The 19,144-nt window shown below is 38.3% G+C and overlaps 1 protein-coding gene across 3 annotated transcripts in view; it reads left to right on the top strand.

Annotated features, from left to right (window-relative positions):
• The first annotated feature begins 2,057 nt into the window (after nt 1-2,057).
• LOC113453009 (membrane-spanning 4-domains subfamily A member 8-like) overlaps nt 2,058-19,144 on the top strand; it is a 28,727-nt gene continuing 11,640 nt past the window's right edge. Inside the window, exons 1-7 of one of the 3 annotated variants that reach the window (XM_087920795.1) lie at nt 2,058-2,180; nt 3,328-3,575; nt 4,518-4,640; nt 4,822-4,878; nt 5,737-5,874; nt 13,827-13,940; nt 16,118-16,259. In XM_087920795.1, the coding sequence (XP_087776921.1) occupies nt 3,360-3,575; nt 4,518-4,640; nt 4,822-4,878; nt 5,737-5,874; nt 13,827-13,940; nt 16,118-16,225 (756 nt within the window). In that variant the 5' untranslated portion in view covers nt 2,058-2,180; nt 3,328-3,359 and the 3' untranslated portion in view covers nt 16,226-16,259. Of the gene's footprint in view, nt 2,181-3,327; nt 3,576-4,517; nt 4,641-4,821; nt 4,879-5,736; nt 5,875-13,826; nt 13,941-16,117; nt 17,848-19,144 lie in introns of those variants that run through there. The other 2 variants (XM_087920796.1, XM_087920794.1) reach the window with 2 other exon arrangements.

Genomic DNA, 19,144 nt, shown 5'->3' with positions numbered 1-19,144 from the left:
CAGTCTTATTTTCTTTTGACCCCCAAAATAAGCGCTAGGCCTTATTTTCAGGGCCATCTTAATTTTTCTCCCCATGTACCGGTATGAGGCAGGGGCAAGCCCTGACCCAGCTTATCGAAGGGTTGCAGCAAGCCATCCCACTGATGCATACATCTGCCTTGCGGTGGCCTCTCTGGCCACAGCTCCAACAAGTTTGGCTGCTTCTGCAGCTGACTGCACCACAAAAATAGGAGGAGGCCAAGCAAGCCCCCCACCCCCCCCATGCACCTCACTCCTTTCACAGACTTACCGAAGCGTCGCAGCAGGCCATCCAATCCATGCATACAGCTGCCTTGCAGTGGCTGCTCTGGCCTCATGCCTCACACACACTTTCTGAAGAGTACTGTAGCAGTAGCCACACACAATTTGTTACCATTATTTCCTCTGATATATTGTATCTTATATATTGTATGTTGTATTAAATTAATTACATTGTTTTCTTTAGTATCCTAGTAGGATTTATGTTGATTGCTTATTTAGTATCCTATGACTATGACTGAGTGTTGTATCTTATGATTTATGATGAATGTATTTCATGATTATTATCATGGTTGCTCACTTGCTTCTTTGAATACTGAGAGCTTATGTTCCAGAGACAAATCCTTGTGTGTCCAACCACAATTGGCCAATAAAGAATTTTGTTCTGTTCTATTTTGTGTTCTGTTCGCGTCCCTATTCCCGTCCCTACTCCTATTGGAGTCCCACCCCCTTTTCAACAGATCAACCCCTGGAGCCAGACTTATTATTCTCTTTCAGCTCAGCTTTCCCGAATTTAAATTAAGAAAGGCAGACAGATTCAAGATTATTTCTGGGGTGCCTTTATGTTGTCTAAAAGTGGATTTCAGTTTCCGAGAGTAAAATGTGCTTGAATAGGGAGAGAGATAACACCTTAAAATAGAAAAACAGGTAATAGGAAAAAAGTGACCTTTTATGTAATCATAGAGTAAGATAATTTTGTAATTATGTTTATATTTGCTGCATGTTTATAATTTTATTTCATTCAAACTATTTTGGGTTTCCTCTTGCCTTTTCTTAAATTCAGAATGATAGTGTGTCAGCTAACTGGAGCTGCTACACTCACAGCTGCTTATTGATTGAAACAACTGACTAATTTCCCCTTGAAATGAACTGCTAGGAACTGAATTAAAGATTGAAAAGCCAATATCATACTATAAGTAAACTAGCACCTAGAAGAGATAACGGCAAACTGCTTTTTAAAAAGATGAAATCTGGGAATAGCGTAGCTCATGGAGGGGGAGTGGGGGCAGAAGCCGTCTCCCCTGCCAAAACGCGATTAAAGCATTGAAGCGACCGGCTCTCCACACCCCCAGAGACATTCGTAGAACAGCCAATGCAAAACAGCAGTAGGAGAATCAGGACGCCAGAGGGCGCTCCCGTGAAAGAAGGTGGGGGTCTCTCCGATAGAGAGAGCAAATGTTCGGTTTAAATAAGTGCAAAAGGAAACATAATCGATTTACCCATCGTAACTTTGCCAATGCACAGAGAGGCGAAGCGAAACAGTCCAGATGTTTCAGCGGCCTCTGAGGTTCCCAGGGAGAGCTTCGCAAGGAGCGCAGTCGGAGGCTGGGATCGAGTCCCTCCAGCCTCTCCTTCACGCAGCTGCGGCTTTGCCTCTTCAAGCGCGAAAAAGAACAACGCGAAAACCACAGAGAGCTCCGGTGGAGGGAAAGGAGGGGAAAAAACATCGTCCGCTGGACGAGGGCTACTTAAGGAGCTGGGCGGGGGAGAGGCTGTGATCGCAGTGATCATAATCTGATCCCCTTCTTTTTCTTTCCGGAGATTCCTGCAAAGGTTGTGGAAGCCTCGGAGGGGTTGAAAGCGGGAGAGAAACGAAAGAGACGTCGAGGATGCATTTGATTTCAGTGATTCGTTTTAGCCTGGGAATCACAGGACTTTATAAACTTGGAATAGTTTTCCTCTTATCTCTGAACAAGCAGAAGGTTCCGGGCCCCAAAGTGTTATTTGTTGCAACAGTTAAAGGGACAAGCAAGATGTTTCTTGATTAAAGTGCGTAAATCCCTCCTTTTAGTTGTAACAGAACCCCACCCTCCTGTTGTTCCTGTTATGTTGCTTCCGTTTTTCTTGAGGCTTCCCTTTACTTCGTGTCTTCAGCGCTTGTCGTGAGTAGTTTCTGGTTAATTTTTAAAAATTAATATGGAATTAATATGTGGACCATCCCGTGCCTGCCGGTTCTCCCCTGCAGCCATCCACCCGCGGTCTTCTCAACCATCGCAGGTCTTCCAGGCGGGAAGATTTCGGGGAGAATTAGCGGACAGGAAAGAGTTTGCCGTCAATCTTGTCTTGATGAAAGCATCCAAAACGCGCAAACGTGCCGTGTAAACTTACTAAGATTCAATATTGGAAGTTCACCGTTCAAAGGAAGATGGATGGGTCGGTTTTGGCTTAACTTTGACTTCCAATTAATACAGCTCAAAAAGGCAGTAGCTTCCTCTTAAGGCCCGTACAAATTCTAACCATGGGATTAATTCGGGCTATTGGCCAAGTCAAAGTTTTAAACATCCAGAGAGCTATTAGATGTGATGGCAGTTGGGATTTTACTGAATCTCTTCACTACTTTCTGGGATTGTCTGGAGTTTTGTTAGAAAACTCAGTCTTGATAGCCCAATTGTGTCCTACTAAGAAACCTCACCACATCAATGAAGCAAAGGTGGGATACAGATCCTGCTCTTGTGTCCTTCCCAGTAACCTATGTCCAAATCAGAATGAACTTGCTGGAAGGTGGCAATCAATGCATGCCTGGTGCCTTTAGATCCACCTGGCAGTAGCAGGACAGGAGGGCAAGTACAATAAAACCTTGCCCAAATGGGAACTGCCATTTAACTGGGTGAATCTAGGGTGGTGCTAAGATTAGAAAGAGATCTTTGCATTGAAAAACGTTATGTTCTCTGTGTCCTGATTAACTTTTTCTCCCTAATATCTATGAAGATTCTCAATCCTCCAGGTCATGGCTGTCCCAAAAATGTTTTTCAAAAGGCAACTGGATTTTGGGTTCTTTTTTTCCCTTGAAAACATTTTGCTTCTCAAGTAAGAAGCTTCTTTGGTTCTGGCTTAATGGTGGGCAAAAGGAGGATTTCTATCCCTGAGAAAGTTGTATGTTTTTATTACCTGTTCCCTGAACCCTTCTGACAATCTTCTTCAGTTTTACTGCAGGCAAATGTTATCCCACCAAGTGACATTATGGAGAAGGACCAGAATTTGCCTAATTGATGTTAAGACCTTAACTTTTCCTCACTTGTTTGTTTGCAGGTAAGGTACCTGTGGCAAACCTTCAAGCAAGAATGGCCACTGGAACCACAGTTTTCATCCCCTCTAACGGAGCGAACATAATCCAAACGACCCCTGGATTGCCCAGTGTTGCTCTTCAGGCATCTGGAGCAACTCCATATCCTCAGTATGGAGCTCATCAACTTGGTATTTCCACCAGTGCTCCTCAGCAAGTCCCACAAAAGAGTCCTTTGGATGGATTCCTGAAGGCTGAGCCCAAAGTGCTTGGGGTATGCATGCTTTGCTATGTTCCTGTTTGAAATCCATTAAGGTTTTAGAGCTATGTAGAGACCTGAGAGCCCCAGAAGTTAGCTTGGCTGCTGTCTCTGTTCTTCCTGGTAGTTTCATTTGTGTTTCTGAAAAACATTCTGACTTGGATATGCTTTGCTTTGTTCCTTCAAAGTGGAGCTCAGCCATGGTTCCAGCCAGGTCTCTTTTTCTCCCTTCCCTCTGAGAAGTGCAACTGTTGGGCATTTCTCCAGAAGTACCTGGTCATGGATTGGCCTAAGCTGGTTGAAGTCACTTTGTGCTTATGACCATGATAACTTCCTCCTGCAGAGGAGTCTGTAGTGAAACTGTCCCTTCTCCCCATTTGGATTTTTCACCATAGGAAACCAGAATAGAATAGAATAGAATTCTTTATTATTGGACACACAAGGAATTTGTCTTGGTGCAAATGTTCTCGGTGTGCATAAAAGAAAAGATACATTCATTCGTCAAGAGTAAGAATCATAAGGTACAAACACTTAATGATAGTCATAGCGTGCAATAAGCAATCAAATCATACTAGGAAAAAGTCAATATAAATCATAAGGATACAAGCAACAAAGTTACAGTCATACAGTCACAAGTGGGAGGGGATATATGATAAGGAGTGATGAGAAGATTAACAGTAATAGTTATGCAGACTTTGTAAATAGTTGGACAGTGTTGAGGGAATTATTTGTTTAGCAGAGTGATGGCTTTTAGGCAAAAACTGTTTTTGTGTCTAGTTGTTCTAGGCCTTGGGTCAACACCTGTACTGCAAGCTTAGATGCCCAAATCCCTTTGAAGGACTTTTCAAAGATGGATAGAAAGTGATGCTTTTCTCGGGGTTCTAAAAAATAAGAATGTTTTTCTTTCTCAGATTCAGCCAATGAAGTTGTCTTACTTTGTGTGTTTTCCTTCCTTAGGCCATCCAGATCATGATTGGGCTGATCCACATTGGCTTTGGGGCTGTCTCACTTTGTCTCTTTTCTTCTTACTATTTTACCTTGTCTGGAATTGGAGGTTACCCCTTTTGGGGAGGGATATTTGTAAGTATATGCAAATTCCTCTTCAGTCATGCACCATGGTATTAATGGTTAAGGCATACATATAGAAGTCCTGTTTGCTTGGGAGTCTTCCTGACTTCTCATGTGTGCCAGATTTTTCTGATGCTTTTTTCCATTAATATTTCCAGTGGACTAAACTATTTTTCTGTTTCTTTTTCCATAGTTCATTTCTTCTGGGTCAGTATGTATAGCAGCTGCGAACCGTCCAAAATATGCTTTGGTGAGAAAGCTGTATGGCATTTGAATTTCTTTTATGCAGTTTCTTCATAATCATGCTAGCACTCTTTATATTCTCTGTTATCTCCAGAAACTATTCAGTCTTAAAACAACATTTGAGGAAAAAAGCAAACTCAAAAGCCCCACCAACTTCTTTCTTTGATCAACATTTGCTTCCAAGCTTTGTTTCTATTGAAAGTTCTACCCCAACAGTAGAGAAAGTTGAACCATACAGGATTAGAGCCGCTCCTGGTTCCCCCTTTGCTATGGGCTACTTCCCAAATTACCTTCCTGATGTGCAACCTGCAACACTCCATGTCCTGTCAGTACTACAACGAAAATGAGAGAAGCCTGAGAGAGTCAGTGACCATCATGTGGGTGCTTCTTCTGCTAGAGCTAACTTCGTTGCTACTAGTTGGTGCTAGTCCTGAGCAATTCTGTAGTTTTGAATCAAAACTCCAAGAAGTCAACTCCTTCTAAACAGTGCAGGATTTCTTTAACCAAAATGTTAAGGACGAACCATCCTCACCATTTCCCTGTCACTGTTAACCACCTGGCCTTTGATTGGAGGTTGACATCTAGAAACAGAAAGAAGATATTTGACAGTGTTAGAAAAGCCCTCAAATGAATTGTGGCATTTGCCTTTCCACTGTGGAAAACTTTGTTATTGCTGTTTGATTCTGTGATCTTAGTGGATGTGGTCTGGTTTCAATACTGATTGGTTGTGTCATTAAGCACACACATAGATTGAATTCTGTCACTGTTTTTACCATAGTTGGGGCTAATAATTTTTATCTTTGCATAAACCTATTCTGTAACATAATGACACTGTATTTTCTCTCTTTCTGATGTATTGTTTCAGGTGAAATCTAGCGTAGGACTGAACATCACAAGTGCTATCATGGCATTAACTGGTATCATCCTGTACCTATGTGAACTGATCTTCAGTAGTGGTTTTAGGAGATATCAATCTGAAAGTTCACTTGTAAGTAAAACAATTGTAAGTAAAACAACCCAGTCTTAAATTTTGGCTTCATGTGCAGAATTCTGAAGGAGATTATATATACAGGAAGGATATCCCAAACCCTTTGAGTTTTGTTTGAAATCTTTTCTTGAATAGGTCTAAGTCACAAAAACATGAGTGCTATTTCATTTGAATCCTGTTTTATATATTTGTTAAATAAGGGGACTCAATCTTCTGGTTATTGAGGTGCAAAGGGAGTAGGACTTTGTAGAGTTCTTTTCTTCTCCAGTTTGTTTATTTGGTGTGGGGGGGATAGATTTAAAAAAAATGTCTAAATGTGTTTTAAACATATTGTTTGACTATGTCTCTGTAGAATATTAAAAATTGTTGTTTTACAGTAGGGCTTAGGTAGTGAAAAACAAAGGAGTGCTTGGCTAGATGGTGGCTTCAACAACTCTCTAAAAAGATGCAAATGACCAGCTGTCTGCAAGGAGTATAAATCCTCCCCACAATCCAGTCAGAGCTGAAGAAGCTTCTTGGCAGAGAAGCAAAATGTCTCCACAGGAAAACAAGAAGGTCCAGGTGCCTCTTGAAAAAGCACCTTTGGGATTGAAGGCGGAGCCACGTTGCTGCGATACAGCTGCAATCTTGGGGCTCTGAGATTGCAGCTGATATCTTCGCCCCTGGTCGGTCCTAATGGATCTAAATCGTCCCGTAGAGACGATGATTGTAAGGGGCGCGTTCTGCTGATCCCAGGGACATCGCAAAGTCCCTGGCTGATCCAGAAGAAGCCCTTTTACCATCGGCGGAGAGGCAGCCCCCTTGGCTGCTGAAGCTGTGGCAGCTCCGGAAGAGAGAGAACGTGCATCGGCTGGTGAGAATTTTTTTTTTCGGGAACTCAAGGACACTCTAAAATGAGAAGAATCCTGTAAGACTTAGGACAAAAACTGATGGAACTGATTTAGCGGCGATTTCTTAGAGAGAATGTCAAATTGAGGCTTGGCTTTTTACTTTTACTTTTGTTTTCATTGAACTTCTATTGTGATCTAGTAACTGTAACTAGACTGGTTTTTCCTTTTATATTTATCTAATTTTTCTTTCTTTTTTCTCCCTTTTGAGAATAGAGGCTCCCTTTAGTAATTTTTTTTTCTTTTAAATATATATATATACATGTATATTTCCCTCTTTTTCCTAGGCTTTTTGGGGAAAGAAGGGGGAGTGGACTAAAGAAACTTTGTAACACTGCCAACTAGAGGCTTGAAAATACTTTATTGAAAGTTGAAAAAGCTGTGAAGGAATTCTTTCTCAAGGACACTGGAACTTGATTAGATAGAGGGAAGAACACCGGAGAATGTTTTAACAGGTGTTCTTTGGAACTTCTATTATTGAGTACTTGAAGTTTGGCTTTGGAATTTGTGGAGAAGCCATAATAAGAGCCTTGGATAACTAAATAAGATGCAGTGTGCTCTCTTTCTTATCTTTCTTTAGCTGTTTCATCCCTCCTCCTCAACCCCATAGTATTTTGTAATATTTGTATATTCTATTTTTTTTTTTTTGACTTTATTTTTAATTTTTAAACTTACCTTTTTTTTTTTTTAAAGGGAAAGCCTCAGAATAGCTTTTCTTTTTCCTTTTGTTTATTGGGATTTTTGCCTTTTCTATTTTTTATTTTCATTTTTTATTTATTTTTATGGTTATTTTTTTTATTTTTTGAGATCCTACAATTGGACTAGGGTGTGAAGAACCTGAAGAATTCTTTCTTTTTCCTTTTTTTTTTTTTTGATCATTGTTTTTTTAATATTATTGGGTCTTACTCTCTTTTTCTTTTTTACTATTCTTAATTTTTATTTTTGAATCATAATTGGCCATCTTACAATAGAATTAAGGTCTAGAAGAACCTGAAGAATCTCCTTTTTTTTCTTTTTAATCTTCTTTTTCTCCTTCTCTTTTTAATCCTGGACTCTTTATTTTTTATTGGCTTTTTTTTTAATGTTTTTCTTCTTCCCAATTGGATTATAATTGGCTACCCTACTGATTGGATTAAAGGAGCTTAAAGATCTTGAGTTATTCAAATGAGTAAGAAAACTTTACCTTCTGGCAGTTCAACTTCTGCTCCTGCTTCTCCATCAACTGGAGGACGACTATCAATAATGGCGAAGCAAGATAAAGTACACATGGATCTAGCAATGATTATACAAGGAATACAAGAACTCAAAATAAGCATTGACCAAAGAACAGAGAGTATTGAACAAAGAATTGCAAAGACTGATGAAAAAATTGAAAACTTTCAACAGATGATGGCAAAACAGGAGGAGAGACTCCAAAAAATTGAGGAGAAAGATAAACAAAGAGATGAGACAATTGGAAATATTGTTAGCAAATTAACAATGGTGCAACAAGATATAAATGGGATGTTGAAGTGGGAGATGGATAGGTCAGAATTTTATCTCAGATTTCAAAATATTGAGGAAGAAAAAGGACAGGATTTGGCGGCTGTAATGATAGAAATTCTGGCTGGAGCCTTGGAGATAACAGAGGAAAAGATGATGGATGGAGTAGATGAGATATATCGTGTTTTTACAAGATATGCAATGAGGAATAAGCTACCAAGGGAGATCCATGTCAGATTTACTAAGAAGACTATTAAAGCACAAATATTACAAGTCTCAAGAGATAAGGGGCTGAAATATAAAGGTAAAGAGATTATGGTTTTAAAACAAGTCCCCAGAAGAGTGAGAGAGATGAGAAGAGAATATCGATTTTTGACCAAAAAATTATTGGAAAAAGACGTGAATTATAGATGGTTGATCCCAGAAGGATTAATGTTTATATGGCAAGAACAGAGACACAGAATTGACTCAATTGAGAAAGCAGAAATATTCCACAACAAATTTTTTGGAAGAAGAGAAATAGAGACAGAAAAAGAAACCTTTGCAATTGAGCCTCAAGAAGACCAGATGAGATCGGGGAAGGAAGAAGGTGCGGTAGGTGGACAAATGGAGACCAAAGAACAACGTGAAGTAAGATCCACAAGAACTGTTAGACCTAAATATAAAACATAACCATGGAGGAAAAAAATTGATTTCTATGAATATAAATGGATTGAACTCAGCTATTAAAAGAAGAAAAATCTTTCATAAATTAGAGAAGTTAAAATTTGAGATAATTTGCCTACAAGAAGTACATATTAAAAAACAACATCAACGATTATTGGTAAGACCAAAACTGGGGAAAATTTTACTTCCTTGACTAACTGTAAGAAAAGAGGAGTGGTCCTGTATATTAAAGAAACTATTGTAGCAAAATTGGTTTATACTGATGAAGATGGAAGAGTATTAATGGTTGAAATAGTGGATAACAATATAAAAATATTACTTGTTGCAATCTATGCTCGAACGATAAACAAGAAGAATTTTATAAAAAGTTACATATGAAATTAATTGGAATGGACCATGTCAATATAATTATGATGGGAGATCTTAATGGAATTGTAGATAATAAATTGGACTATACAGCGACAGCATTAAAACAAAATAGAAAGACTCTCCCTAAATCCTTTTTTAAAATGGTAGATGAATTAAATTTAAAAGATATATGGAGAGAAAGAAATGGTAAAACGCAACAATATACTTTTTATTCAAATAGACATTTATCATGGTCCAGAATAGATATGATTTGGACCTCATCAGAACTAATATCTAACATTCAAGAAATAAATATAGAAACGGGTATATGGGCAGACCATAACCCTATGACAATTAAATGGAAAGGACAAAGAAGAAGATCTAGATGGACATTAAATAACGCTATCTTAAAGGAAAAAGACTTTACACAATGGATGGACAAAGAACTGGCCTTCTTTTTCATTAAAAATAAAAAAGAAGATACTTCAATGCAGAATGTTTGGGATACAATGAAGGCATATGCGAGAGGATTAATAATGGACTATACAAAGAAAAAAAATATTAGGAAGAGGCAAACTATTAAAGCTTTAGAAGATGATTATAAAAAACTGGAAAAAGAATTGCAGAATATGCCACAGAAAAAAGATATTAAATTCAAAATGGATATAATTAAACATAAGATGGGTCAGGCGGAGAAAGAGGAGTTGGCACAAAAAATTAGAAGTGTTAAACAGAACTATTTTGAAGATGCAAATAAACCAGGTAGGTGGCTAGCATACAAATTGAGAAAGAATCTAGGAAAATAGTACAGTTAATAGATGATAAAGGTCAAATTTGTTATGGTAATAAGGAGAAAAAGATAATTATTCAAGACTTTTATGGACAATTATATAAACAGGAGGATTTTGATGAGGAAAGAATTAAGCTTTATCTACAAAATGCTAACCTACCCAAGATACCTGAAGAGACTGAAAAAATGTTAGAAAGTACCATAACAATGATGGAACTAACGGAAGCACTTAATAGGCAGAATAATGGAAAAGCACCAGGCCCAGATGGGCTCCCGGCAGAATTTTATAAAACATTACAAGAATCGTTGAGCATTCCATTGTTAGAAGTTATGAATGAAGCCATGTTAAATAAGAAAATACCTAAAACATGGTCAGAAGCTTATATCACACTTATTCCAAAAGAAGGGGCTGATCCATCACAAATTAAGAACTATAGACCTATTTCTTTACTGAATGCAGATTATAAAATCTTTGCTTCCATCTTGGCAGAAAGGCTCAAAAGATATCTAAATAACTTTATTCATCCTGACCAGAATGGATTCCTGCCAAGGAGACAAATTAGGGATAATATGAGGGTAATTCTGGACACTTTGGAATATTACGAGGCACACCCTGAAAAACAAATGGCTTTGGTATTTTTAGATGCCCAAAAAGCATTTGATAATGTGAATTGGAGATTCATGTTTTTGTTATTGGAACAGATGGGCTTTGCTAGAAAATTTATTCAAGCAATAGAAGCCATATATGACAAACAAACGGCGAGAGTGATGATAGAGGGAGATTTTACAGATTCTATTAATATAAGAAAAGGCACAAGACAAGGTTGCCCATTATCACCTTTGTTATTTGTATTGACTTTGGAAGTGCTGAATAGAAACATTAGAGAGGATCCAAATATAAAAGGAATGAAAATTAAGAAGGAGGAATTTAAATTGCAAGCCTTTGCGGATGATTTGGTTTTTATTTTGGAAGATCCTCTAGGAACAGCTTTAAAGCTACTGGAAAAGATAGAGATTTATGGTGAGATGGCTGGTTTGAAAATAAACAAAGATAAAACAAAGATCTTGACAAAGAATATGTTATTAAAACAAAGAGATGAACTGGCAGATTTATTGAAAATTCAAGTTACGAATAAGGTCAAATATCTGGGAATATATTTGACGTCAAGATGTACTACATTGAAAGAGAATAACTATATCAAACTTAAACAACAGATAGCATCTGATTTGAAAAAATGGGAAAATCTACAATTGTCATTGATAGGTAGAATATCAACAATCAAGATGAATATTTTACCCAGAATTTTATATTTATTCCAAACCATACCAATCAGGCTTGGTAAAGATTACTTTGAAGAATTAAATAAAATTGTGTTGAAGTTCATATGGCAAGGTAAGAAAGCCAGAATAAAATTAAAACTCCTGCAAGATGCTAGAATTAGAGGAGGTTTTGGCCTCCTGAATTGGGAGTTGTATTACCAAGCTGCAAATTTAATGTGGGTTAAGGATTGGATAACATTAAGAAAGACTAGATTGTTGACTCTAGAGGGCATGATTTATTACTGGGATGGCATGCTTTTCTGTGGTATAAGGGAACCAAATCGCAGGGCTATTTTAGAAGGCATTATATAAGAGAGTCTTTATGGTTGAATTGGGAGAAAATTAAGAGAAAATGTTATTTGAAAATCCCAGTCTGGTTATCAACTATTGAAGCTTTTTCTTATCCTATAATATATGAGAAGGAACAAACAGTTAGATATGGGGAAATATTGGATGAAAAGAGTGAAATTAAAACAATGCAAAAACTAGAAGAACAAGGCATAAAGATGAATTGGTTTTCATATGCGCAAATACATTCAAGGTATCTTATAGATTCTAAAGCGGAGGGATTTTATGATAAATTGACTGATCTAGACAGGATCTTGACAGGTACTGATGAAAAAATGATTAAAAAATTATACACTTATTTGTTGGAAATTTTATTAGAGGAGGAACAAGTTAAAGAAACGATGATTGTTTGGGGAAGAATTTTGGATATGGGATTGATTTGGAGAATTGGGAAAAATTGTGGTCTCAAAATTATAAAATGACAATGTCAACAGCTTATAAAGAAAACTTGTATAAGATGTTTTACAGGTGGCATTTTCCCCCGACAAGAATTGCAAGAATGTTTAAGAACAAATCTGAAAAATGTTGGAAATGTCATCAGATACCTGGCTCATACTACCATATGTGGTGGACTTGTGAGGACGCTAGAAAATATTGGACTAAAATTCGCATATGGTTGGAAAAATGACAAAGACACATATAGACTTGAAACCAGAGATTTTTTTATTGGGAATCTTACCTGATATATATAATAAAAATTTGAAGTATTTGATTGTAAATATATTAACAGTGGCTAGGACTGTATATCTGGAAGAGTGAGAAAATTCCATCAGAAGAAGAAATTATTAAGAAAATATTGGATTGTGCTGAAATGAGCAAATTGACATTTGAAATCAGAGAACAAGAAGATAAACAATTTTATGAAGTTTGGGATCTTTTTTATCAATGGTTAGATAATAAAACATAATGATAGAATATTCAGATTTAGCATAAAAAAAACTTTTTTTTTTCTTCTTAATATTATCTTTATAAAACATTATTTAGATTTGGTATGATCTTATGATTTATTGCAAAATAAATTAAGCAAACTATAGTTATCTCGTTAAAATATGAATTAACAAAATTATAAATTATTTTTTTTTTAGTGATGATATTAGGTTATACAATTATTGATTGATAATATGAGCTATTATGTAATATAATTATACTAGTGACTAGGAAATGGATGCACAAAAAAAAAAGTGGTAAACCAATCGATGCACTGTATGTAAATTTATGAAGAAGGATCTTTTTATGTTTTTTGTGGTATGTTTATGTTTATTTTGTTATGTATGTTTATGTTTATCTTGTTATTAAAAAATAAAAAAAAATTATTTTTTTAAAAAAAGCACCTTTGGGACACCCATGACCTGGATGACTGAGAAATCTCCCTAGACACTCTCCTCCATTACTTCTCTATAGGCAACTGGAAAACAGACCTTCCAAACTTCCTATTGGGAAATGGAGGACAGCCACATTGCATCTACTTATTTCAACAGTGAGGGGGCAGAATGCTTCCCTTAGTTTAGAACATTGCAATACAGATGCGAATGTTCCCTGATGCAGTTTTCTCATGTCCCACAGGTTGTACAAGGAGTCTTTAATTTACAATTAATCAATTTACAGTTGTACTGACCAATGTTTCAATGGCACTCAAAAAAACCCCAAAACCTATGACCGCTCTTTGCATTTACGACTGTTGCAGTGTCTCCACAGTCACATGATCAAAATTTGGGGACTTGGCTACTAGCAATTTATTTAGGACAGTTGCAGCATCTCTTTTGCGACTTTCCCAGCCAGCCTCTGATCAGCAAAGCCAGCAGGGGTGGGGAAGCTGGATTCACTTAATGTATGTTTCTCTTAATTGCAGTGATTTGCTTAGCAACACTGGCAGAAAAGGTAAAATTATGCATGACTCACTTAACAACTGCAGTGGAAATTCAGGTCCCAACTGTGGTTGTAAGTCAAGGGTTACCTATACAGTGTCTCTGTTTTTCCCAATACAATTGTTCCTCCCGGTGTTGCCCAAGGGAGCAGGTGGGAGTCCCTTTTCATGGTGAAGGACATAAAGTAAAATAAAATACATACCCCTACATTAACTTCTCAGAAAATTACAACTATCTTTCCAATGTCTTCCTACTCTACAGAGTGTCGGTTATGGCCTATCCAGTGTGCTGCTCCTGTTCAGCCTGCTGGAATTTTGCATCGCTGTTTCACTGGCTCACTTTGGGTGCCAGGCAGCTTGCTGTCTTGATGCCCAGGTAACTATTTAATACTTCAATAATAGTTTCAGCAGTTCTCAGTGTTAAAGAATGTAAAGAAGATTGACTATTTTTCTTCTTTATATCTGGACTCCATCTAACCTGACCTTTTGCTTGTTTCTTTGCTATTACCCTGAAGGTGAGATTGGTGACTCAGGTTATCCAATAAGCTTTATAACTGTGATTGTCTTGAATTTTGATCCAACACCCTGTGATTTATTTGCTTTTGCATGTGAATAATTAGATGACATGAATTTTTCCCAGCTTCTGTTTTGCTAAGAGAGTGAATGTCATGAATACAATAGTTTGTGTGGTCTCTATAATTCAGTGATACAGAAGCTGATATCTCCATTTTAGAGGGCTCAGTTCTAATTATAGTTACTTTAGTAGTGTGACTACAGTAATTTAAAGTATCTGTCACTTGATCACATTTTCTCTCAATGCCATCGTTTTTTTTTTAAAAAGGTCTTTTTCATTTTTAAAAAAATAACATTTTAAATTCTCAGACAAACAGCTGAATACATGACTACCACGTGATAACTAAGATCTCCAAATATAGATGTAATAATAAAGGGATTCTGTCAGCACTACAAAGACCTTTGAAAAAAAATCTGTTGGAAACAATTGAATTACCAACCACGTCCCTACATTCTGCATTGGCAAGTTTTGTGGTGGGACAGAAGGCCATGTTTGTCCTTGTTCTGCAGAAGCGACAATTGGCTTCTTTTTGTACCAATAACAAACATGCTCTCAACCTTTCAGAAATGCTTTAGATTAATATGAGAGGCAGAAAACAGGACAGAACAATGACTGAAGGGGTAAATATGATTGGACCTGACAAAACAGAAGAACTCTATTATAAGCAGCTAAATCAGCATTCAGAGTTACCTGTCTTGGGGCCTTGGTGCTCTCTAGCTTGGGTGTTTTCTTGCAGAGGTTTCACTACTCAAACTAGGTAACATCCTCAGTGCAGGTTAATTATCTGGGTAATAGAACATCTGCACAACCAAGCTCAGAGAGAACGAAGGTCCCCTTATTTCAACCCACAGCTACATATATTCTCCTTTATCAGCACCTATAACTGTGAAATGCACCTTCTTTGGGCCTTTAAATTGTTAAGATTAGCTGTTAATCTGATGGCTTTTGTGAATAAATCATGAGAATATTATTTATTTATTTATATATTTATACAGTCCTCAATTAAGCTGGACCCTAGAAGGTTTACAACAATACGAATACAGTAACGTAAAATATAAGCAATATAAAACTCCAATAAAAAAGTAAAGCAAAAAATATAATGAGTCTCCAAAAGTCCTCAGGAGAAGCCAGTTCAATTCTCTTATCACTTGCCAGAGGACCATCCCAGTTGGTACCATCTTTATTTCAGAAGGTCATCTGTTCCATACAGAGAACACTCACTGTGTGATGAGGGACACACTGTCACACTTCTCAGTAGGAAGTTGGGAGATCCTGAGCAAATATTCTCTGAATGTGTGGATAAAGCTGGCAGATTTGATTAGGAAAAATAACTTACCATATTTTTCGGAGTATAAGACGCACTTCCCCTCCCTCCCCAAAAGTGGATGGAAATACCTGTTCGTCTTATACAGCAAATATTGCGGTGGTGGGGAGGGGATTGGTGCAGTGCCGATCAGCTGTTCTAGAACGGGCTGTGGTGGTGGCGCCAAATGGGCGGCAGCAATGAACGGGTGATGGCAAATGGGCCACAGGAAATGGGCCGCAGTGGCGGCGAACAGGCGGCCATAAATAGGCGGTAGCAAATGGGCTGCGGTGAACTGGCAGTGGTGAATGGGCAGTGGTGGCAGCGGCAGCAGTGACAAACAGATCCGGGAGAATGGACCAGATGAGTACTGAATGGATGTTGGGAGGCAGAGGCAGATTTTTTTTCTTCATTTCCTCCCCAAAAGCTAGGTGTGTCTTATACTCTGGAGCATCTTATACTTCAAAAAATACAGTAAATACCCATCATTTGCCTATTAATTTATAATCTTAAAGAATTCTCTCTCAGGACTTTGAGTTATCCAGGATTTCAGCCTGTTGGTGAGACTGCCAGTATCGCAGTTAAAAACACACAAGTGGAGAATCTATTCCTCCTACCCAGAGTAACAGATGCATCCCTGAGTATTTTTTGTCTTGACTATTCTTTTCTGTTACAGCCAACCGTGGTTTTTGTGCCTTACCAAGTCATCAGAGGTGAAGAAGTTGCAGCTGAACCAAATCCTCCTCCACCGACTTACGATAACGTGGTTACCAAATCTCAGTAAAACAAGAAGGAAACATGAGAATTGTTGGCAACAGGTTTCAGGAGAAGCAATCCCATGATCACGAGGAGGCTGCTACCTGTGAGGACTGGTCATGTGTCACTTTTTTTGTAATTTTGAATGGTTACTAAATGACCAGTTGTTAGTTGAGAACTACCTGTAACAGTGGTTGCATAATCACAGTGATCCCAAAACAGAAGAAGTCTGCATATAACTAGAGTCTTTCATATTGTTAGGGCACTTAAGGTGATGAAACCACAGATTCCATGAAAACTGCCATTTTTTGTTTTTTGTTTATTATCATCCCATCTCCAACAGGGGAAGCTGTAAACACATTCATTAGCTCCATCCTTGAAGAGTTTACAGTTGTGTAAACATACAATTTCAAAATCAAAGCCATTCTTACTTTTAGGGAGGGTATATTTAAGGTGTGGGCAACTATGATCCCTTTGCAACTTATGGACTTCCAATTCCTGAGCCTGCATGGCTGATTCAGATATTCTTGGAGTTGAAGTCTACAATTCCTAAAAGTGCCAGAGTTGCCCATCCCTGGTACTGTATATGCCTCAAGAGACTCAATTGGAGTGTAGAGAAGGTTCGTTGCTTCCTTGTCCATAATTACATGGGGAAAAGTTTGACTCCTGCAATGATTTTACAGGTGTACTAATCGTAAATTTGCCCAGTTTTTGAGTTTTAAGTTGATAGGCAGTATCCTGAATATAATCTAGCTCAGTTGAACTGATGTCAGTCTTATGTCCTTTCTTTCATGAACCTGCATACAGATGGGAAGTTGAACAATTAGCGCTGTGGTTTGGCCAGAACAATCTTGAATGAAATACACTCAAAATTGTAGAAATGATAGTAGATTTTAGGAAACGTCCTCTTATTCTACCATCTCTTACAATACTAGACAACATACCATGTTCCCCAGAAAGACCCAGTCTTATTTTCTTTTGACCCCCAAAATAAGCACTAGGCCTTATTTTCAGGGCCATCTTAATTTTTCTCCCCATGTACCGGTATGAGGCAGGGGCAAGCCCTGACCCAGCTTATCGAAGGGTTGCAGCAAGCCATCCCACTGATGCATACATCTGCCTTGCGGTGGCCTCTCTGGCCACAGCTCCAACAAGTTTGGCTGCTTCTGCAGCTGACTGCACCACAAAAATAGGAGGAGGCCAAGCAAGCCCCCCACCCCCCCATGCACCTCACTCCTTTCACAGACTTACCGAAGCGTCGCAGCAGGCCATCCAATCCATGCATACAGCTGCCTTGCAGTGGCTGCTCTGGCCTCATGCCTCACACACACTTTCTGAAGAGTACTGTAGCAGTAGCCACACACAATTTGTTACCATTATTTCCTCTGATATATTGTATCTTATATATTGTATGTTGTATTAAATTAATTACATTGTTTTCTTTAGTATCCTAGTAGGATTTATGTTGATTGCTTATTTAGTATCCTATGACTATGACTGAGTGTTGTATCTTATGATTTATGATGAATGTATTTCATGATTATTATCATGGTTGCTCACTTGCTTCTTTGAATACTGAGAGCTTATGTTCCAGAGACAAATCCTTGTGTGTCCAACCACAATTGGCCAATAAAGAATTTTGTTCTGTTCTATTTTGTGTTCTGTTCGCGTCCCTATTCCCGTCCCTACTCCTATTGGAGTCCCACCCCCTTTTCAACAGATCAACCCCTGGAGCCAGACTTATTATTCTCTTTCAGCTCAGCTTTCCCGAATTTAAATTAAGAAAGGCAGACAGATTCAAGATTATTTCTGGGGTGCCTTTATGTTGTCTAAAAGTGGATTTCAGTTTCCGAGAGTAAAATGTGCTTGAATAGGGAGAGAGATAACACCTTAAAATAGAAAAACAGGTAATAGGAAAAAAGTGACCTTTTATGTAATCATAGAGTAAGATAATTTTGTAATTATGTTTATATTTGCTGCATGTTTATAATTTTATTTCATTCAAACTATTTTGGGTTTCCTCTTGCCTTTTCTTAAATTCAGAATGATAGTGTGTCAGCTAACTGGAGCTGCTACACTCACAGCTGCTTATTGATTGAAACAACTGACTAATTTCCCTTGAAATGAACTGCTAGGAACTGAATTAAAGATTGAAAAGCCAATATCATACTATAAGTAAACTAGCACCTAGAAGAGATAACGGCAAACTGCTTTTTAAAAAGATGAAATCTGGGAATAGCGTAGCTCATGGAGGGGAGTGGGGGCAGAAGCCGTCTCCCCTGCCAAAACGCGATTAAAGCATTGAAGCGACCGGCTCTCCACACCCCCAGAGACATTCGTAGAACAGCCAATGCAAAACAGCAGTAGGAGAATCAGGACGCCAGAGGGCGCTCCCGTGAAAGAAGGTGGGGTCTCTCCGATAGAGAGAGCAAATGTTCGGTTTAAATAAGTGCAAAAGGAAACATAATCGATTTACCCATCGTAACTTTGCCAATGCACAGAGAGGCGAAGCGAAACAGTCCAGATGTTTCAGCGGCCTCTGAGGTTCCCAGGAGAGCTTCGCAAGGAGCGCAGTCGGAGGCTGGGATCGAGTCCTCCAGCCTCTCCTTCACGCAGCTGCGGCTTTGCCTCTTCAAGCGCGAAAAAGAACAACGCGAAAACCACAGAGAGCTCCGGTGGAGGGAAAGGAGGGGAAAAAACATCGTCCGCTGGACGAGGGCTACTTAAGGAGCTGGGCGGGGGAGAGGCTGTGATCGCAGTGATCATAATCTGATCCCCTTCTTTTTCTTTCCGGAGATTCCTGCAAAGGTTGTGGAAGCCTCGGAGGGGTTGAAAGCGGGAGAGAAACGAAAGAGACGTCGAGGATGCATTTGATTTCAGTGATTCGTTTTAGCCTGGGAATCACAGGACTTTATAAACTTGGAATAGTTTTCCTCTTATCTCTGAA

This window comes from Pseudonaja textilis, chromosome 1 (genome assembly GCF_049901715.1).
Source record: "Pseudonaja textilis isolate UNSWEBS1 chromosome 1, rPseTex1.2, whole genome shotgun sequence".
NCBI classification, from domain to species: Eukaryota; Metazoa; Chordata; class Lepidosauria; order Squamata; family Elapidae; genus Pseudonaja; species Pseudonaja textilis.
The sequence above is the reverse complement of the archived record's forward strand: the minus strand, read 5'-3'. Positions and strand labels throughout refer to the sequence as shown.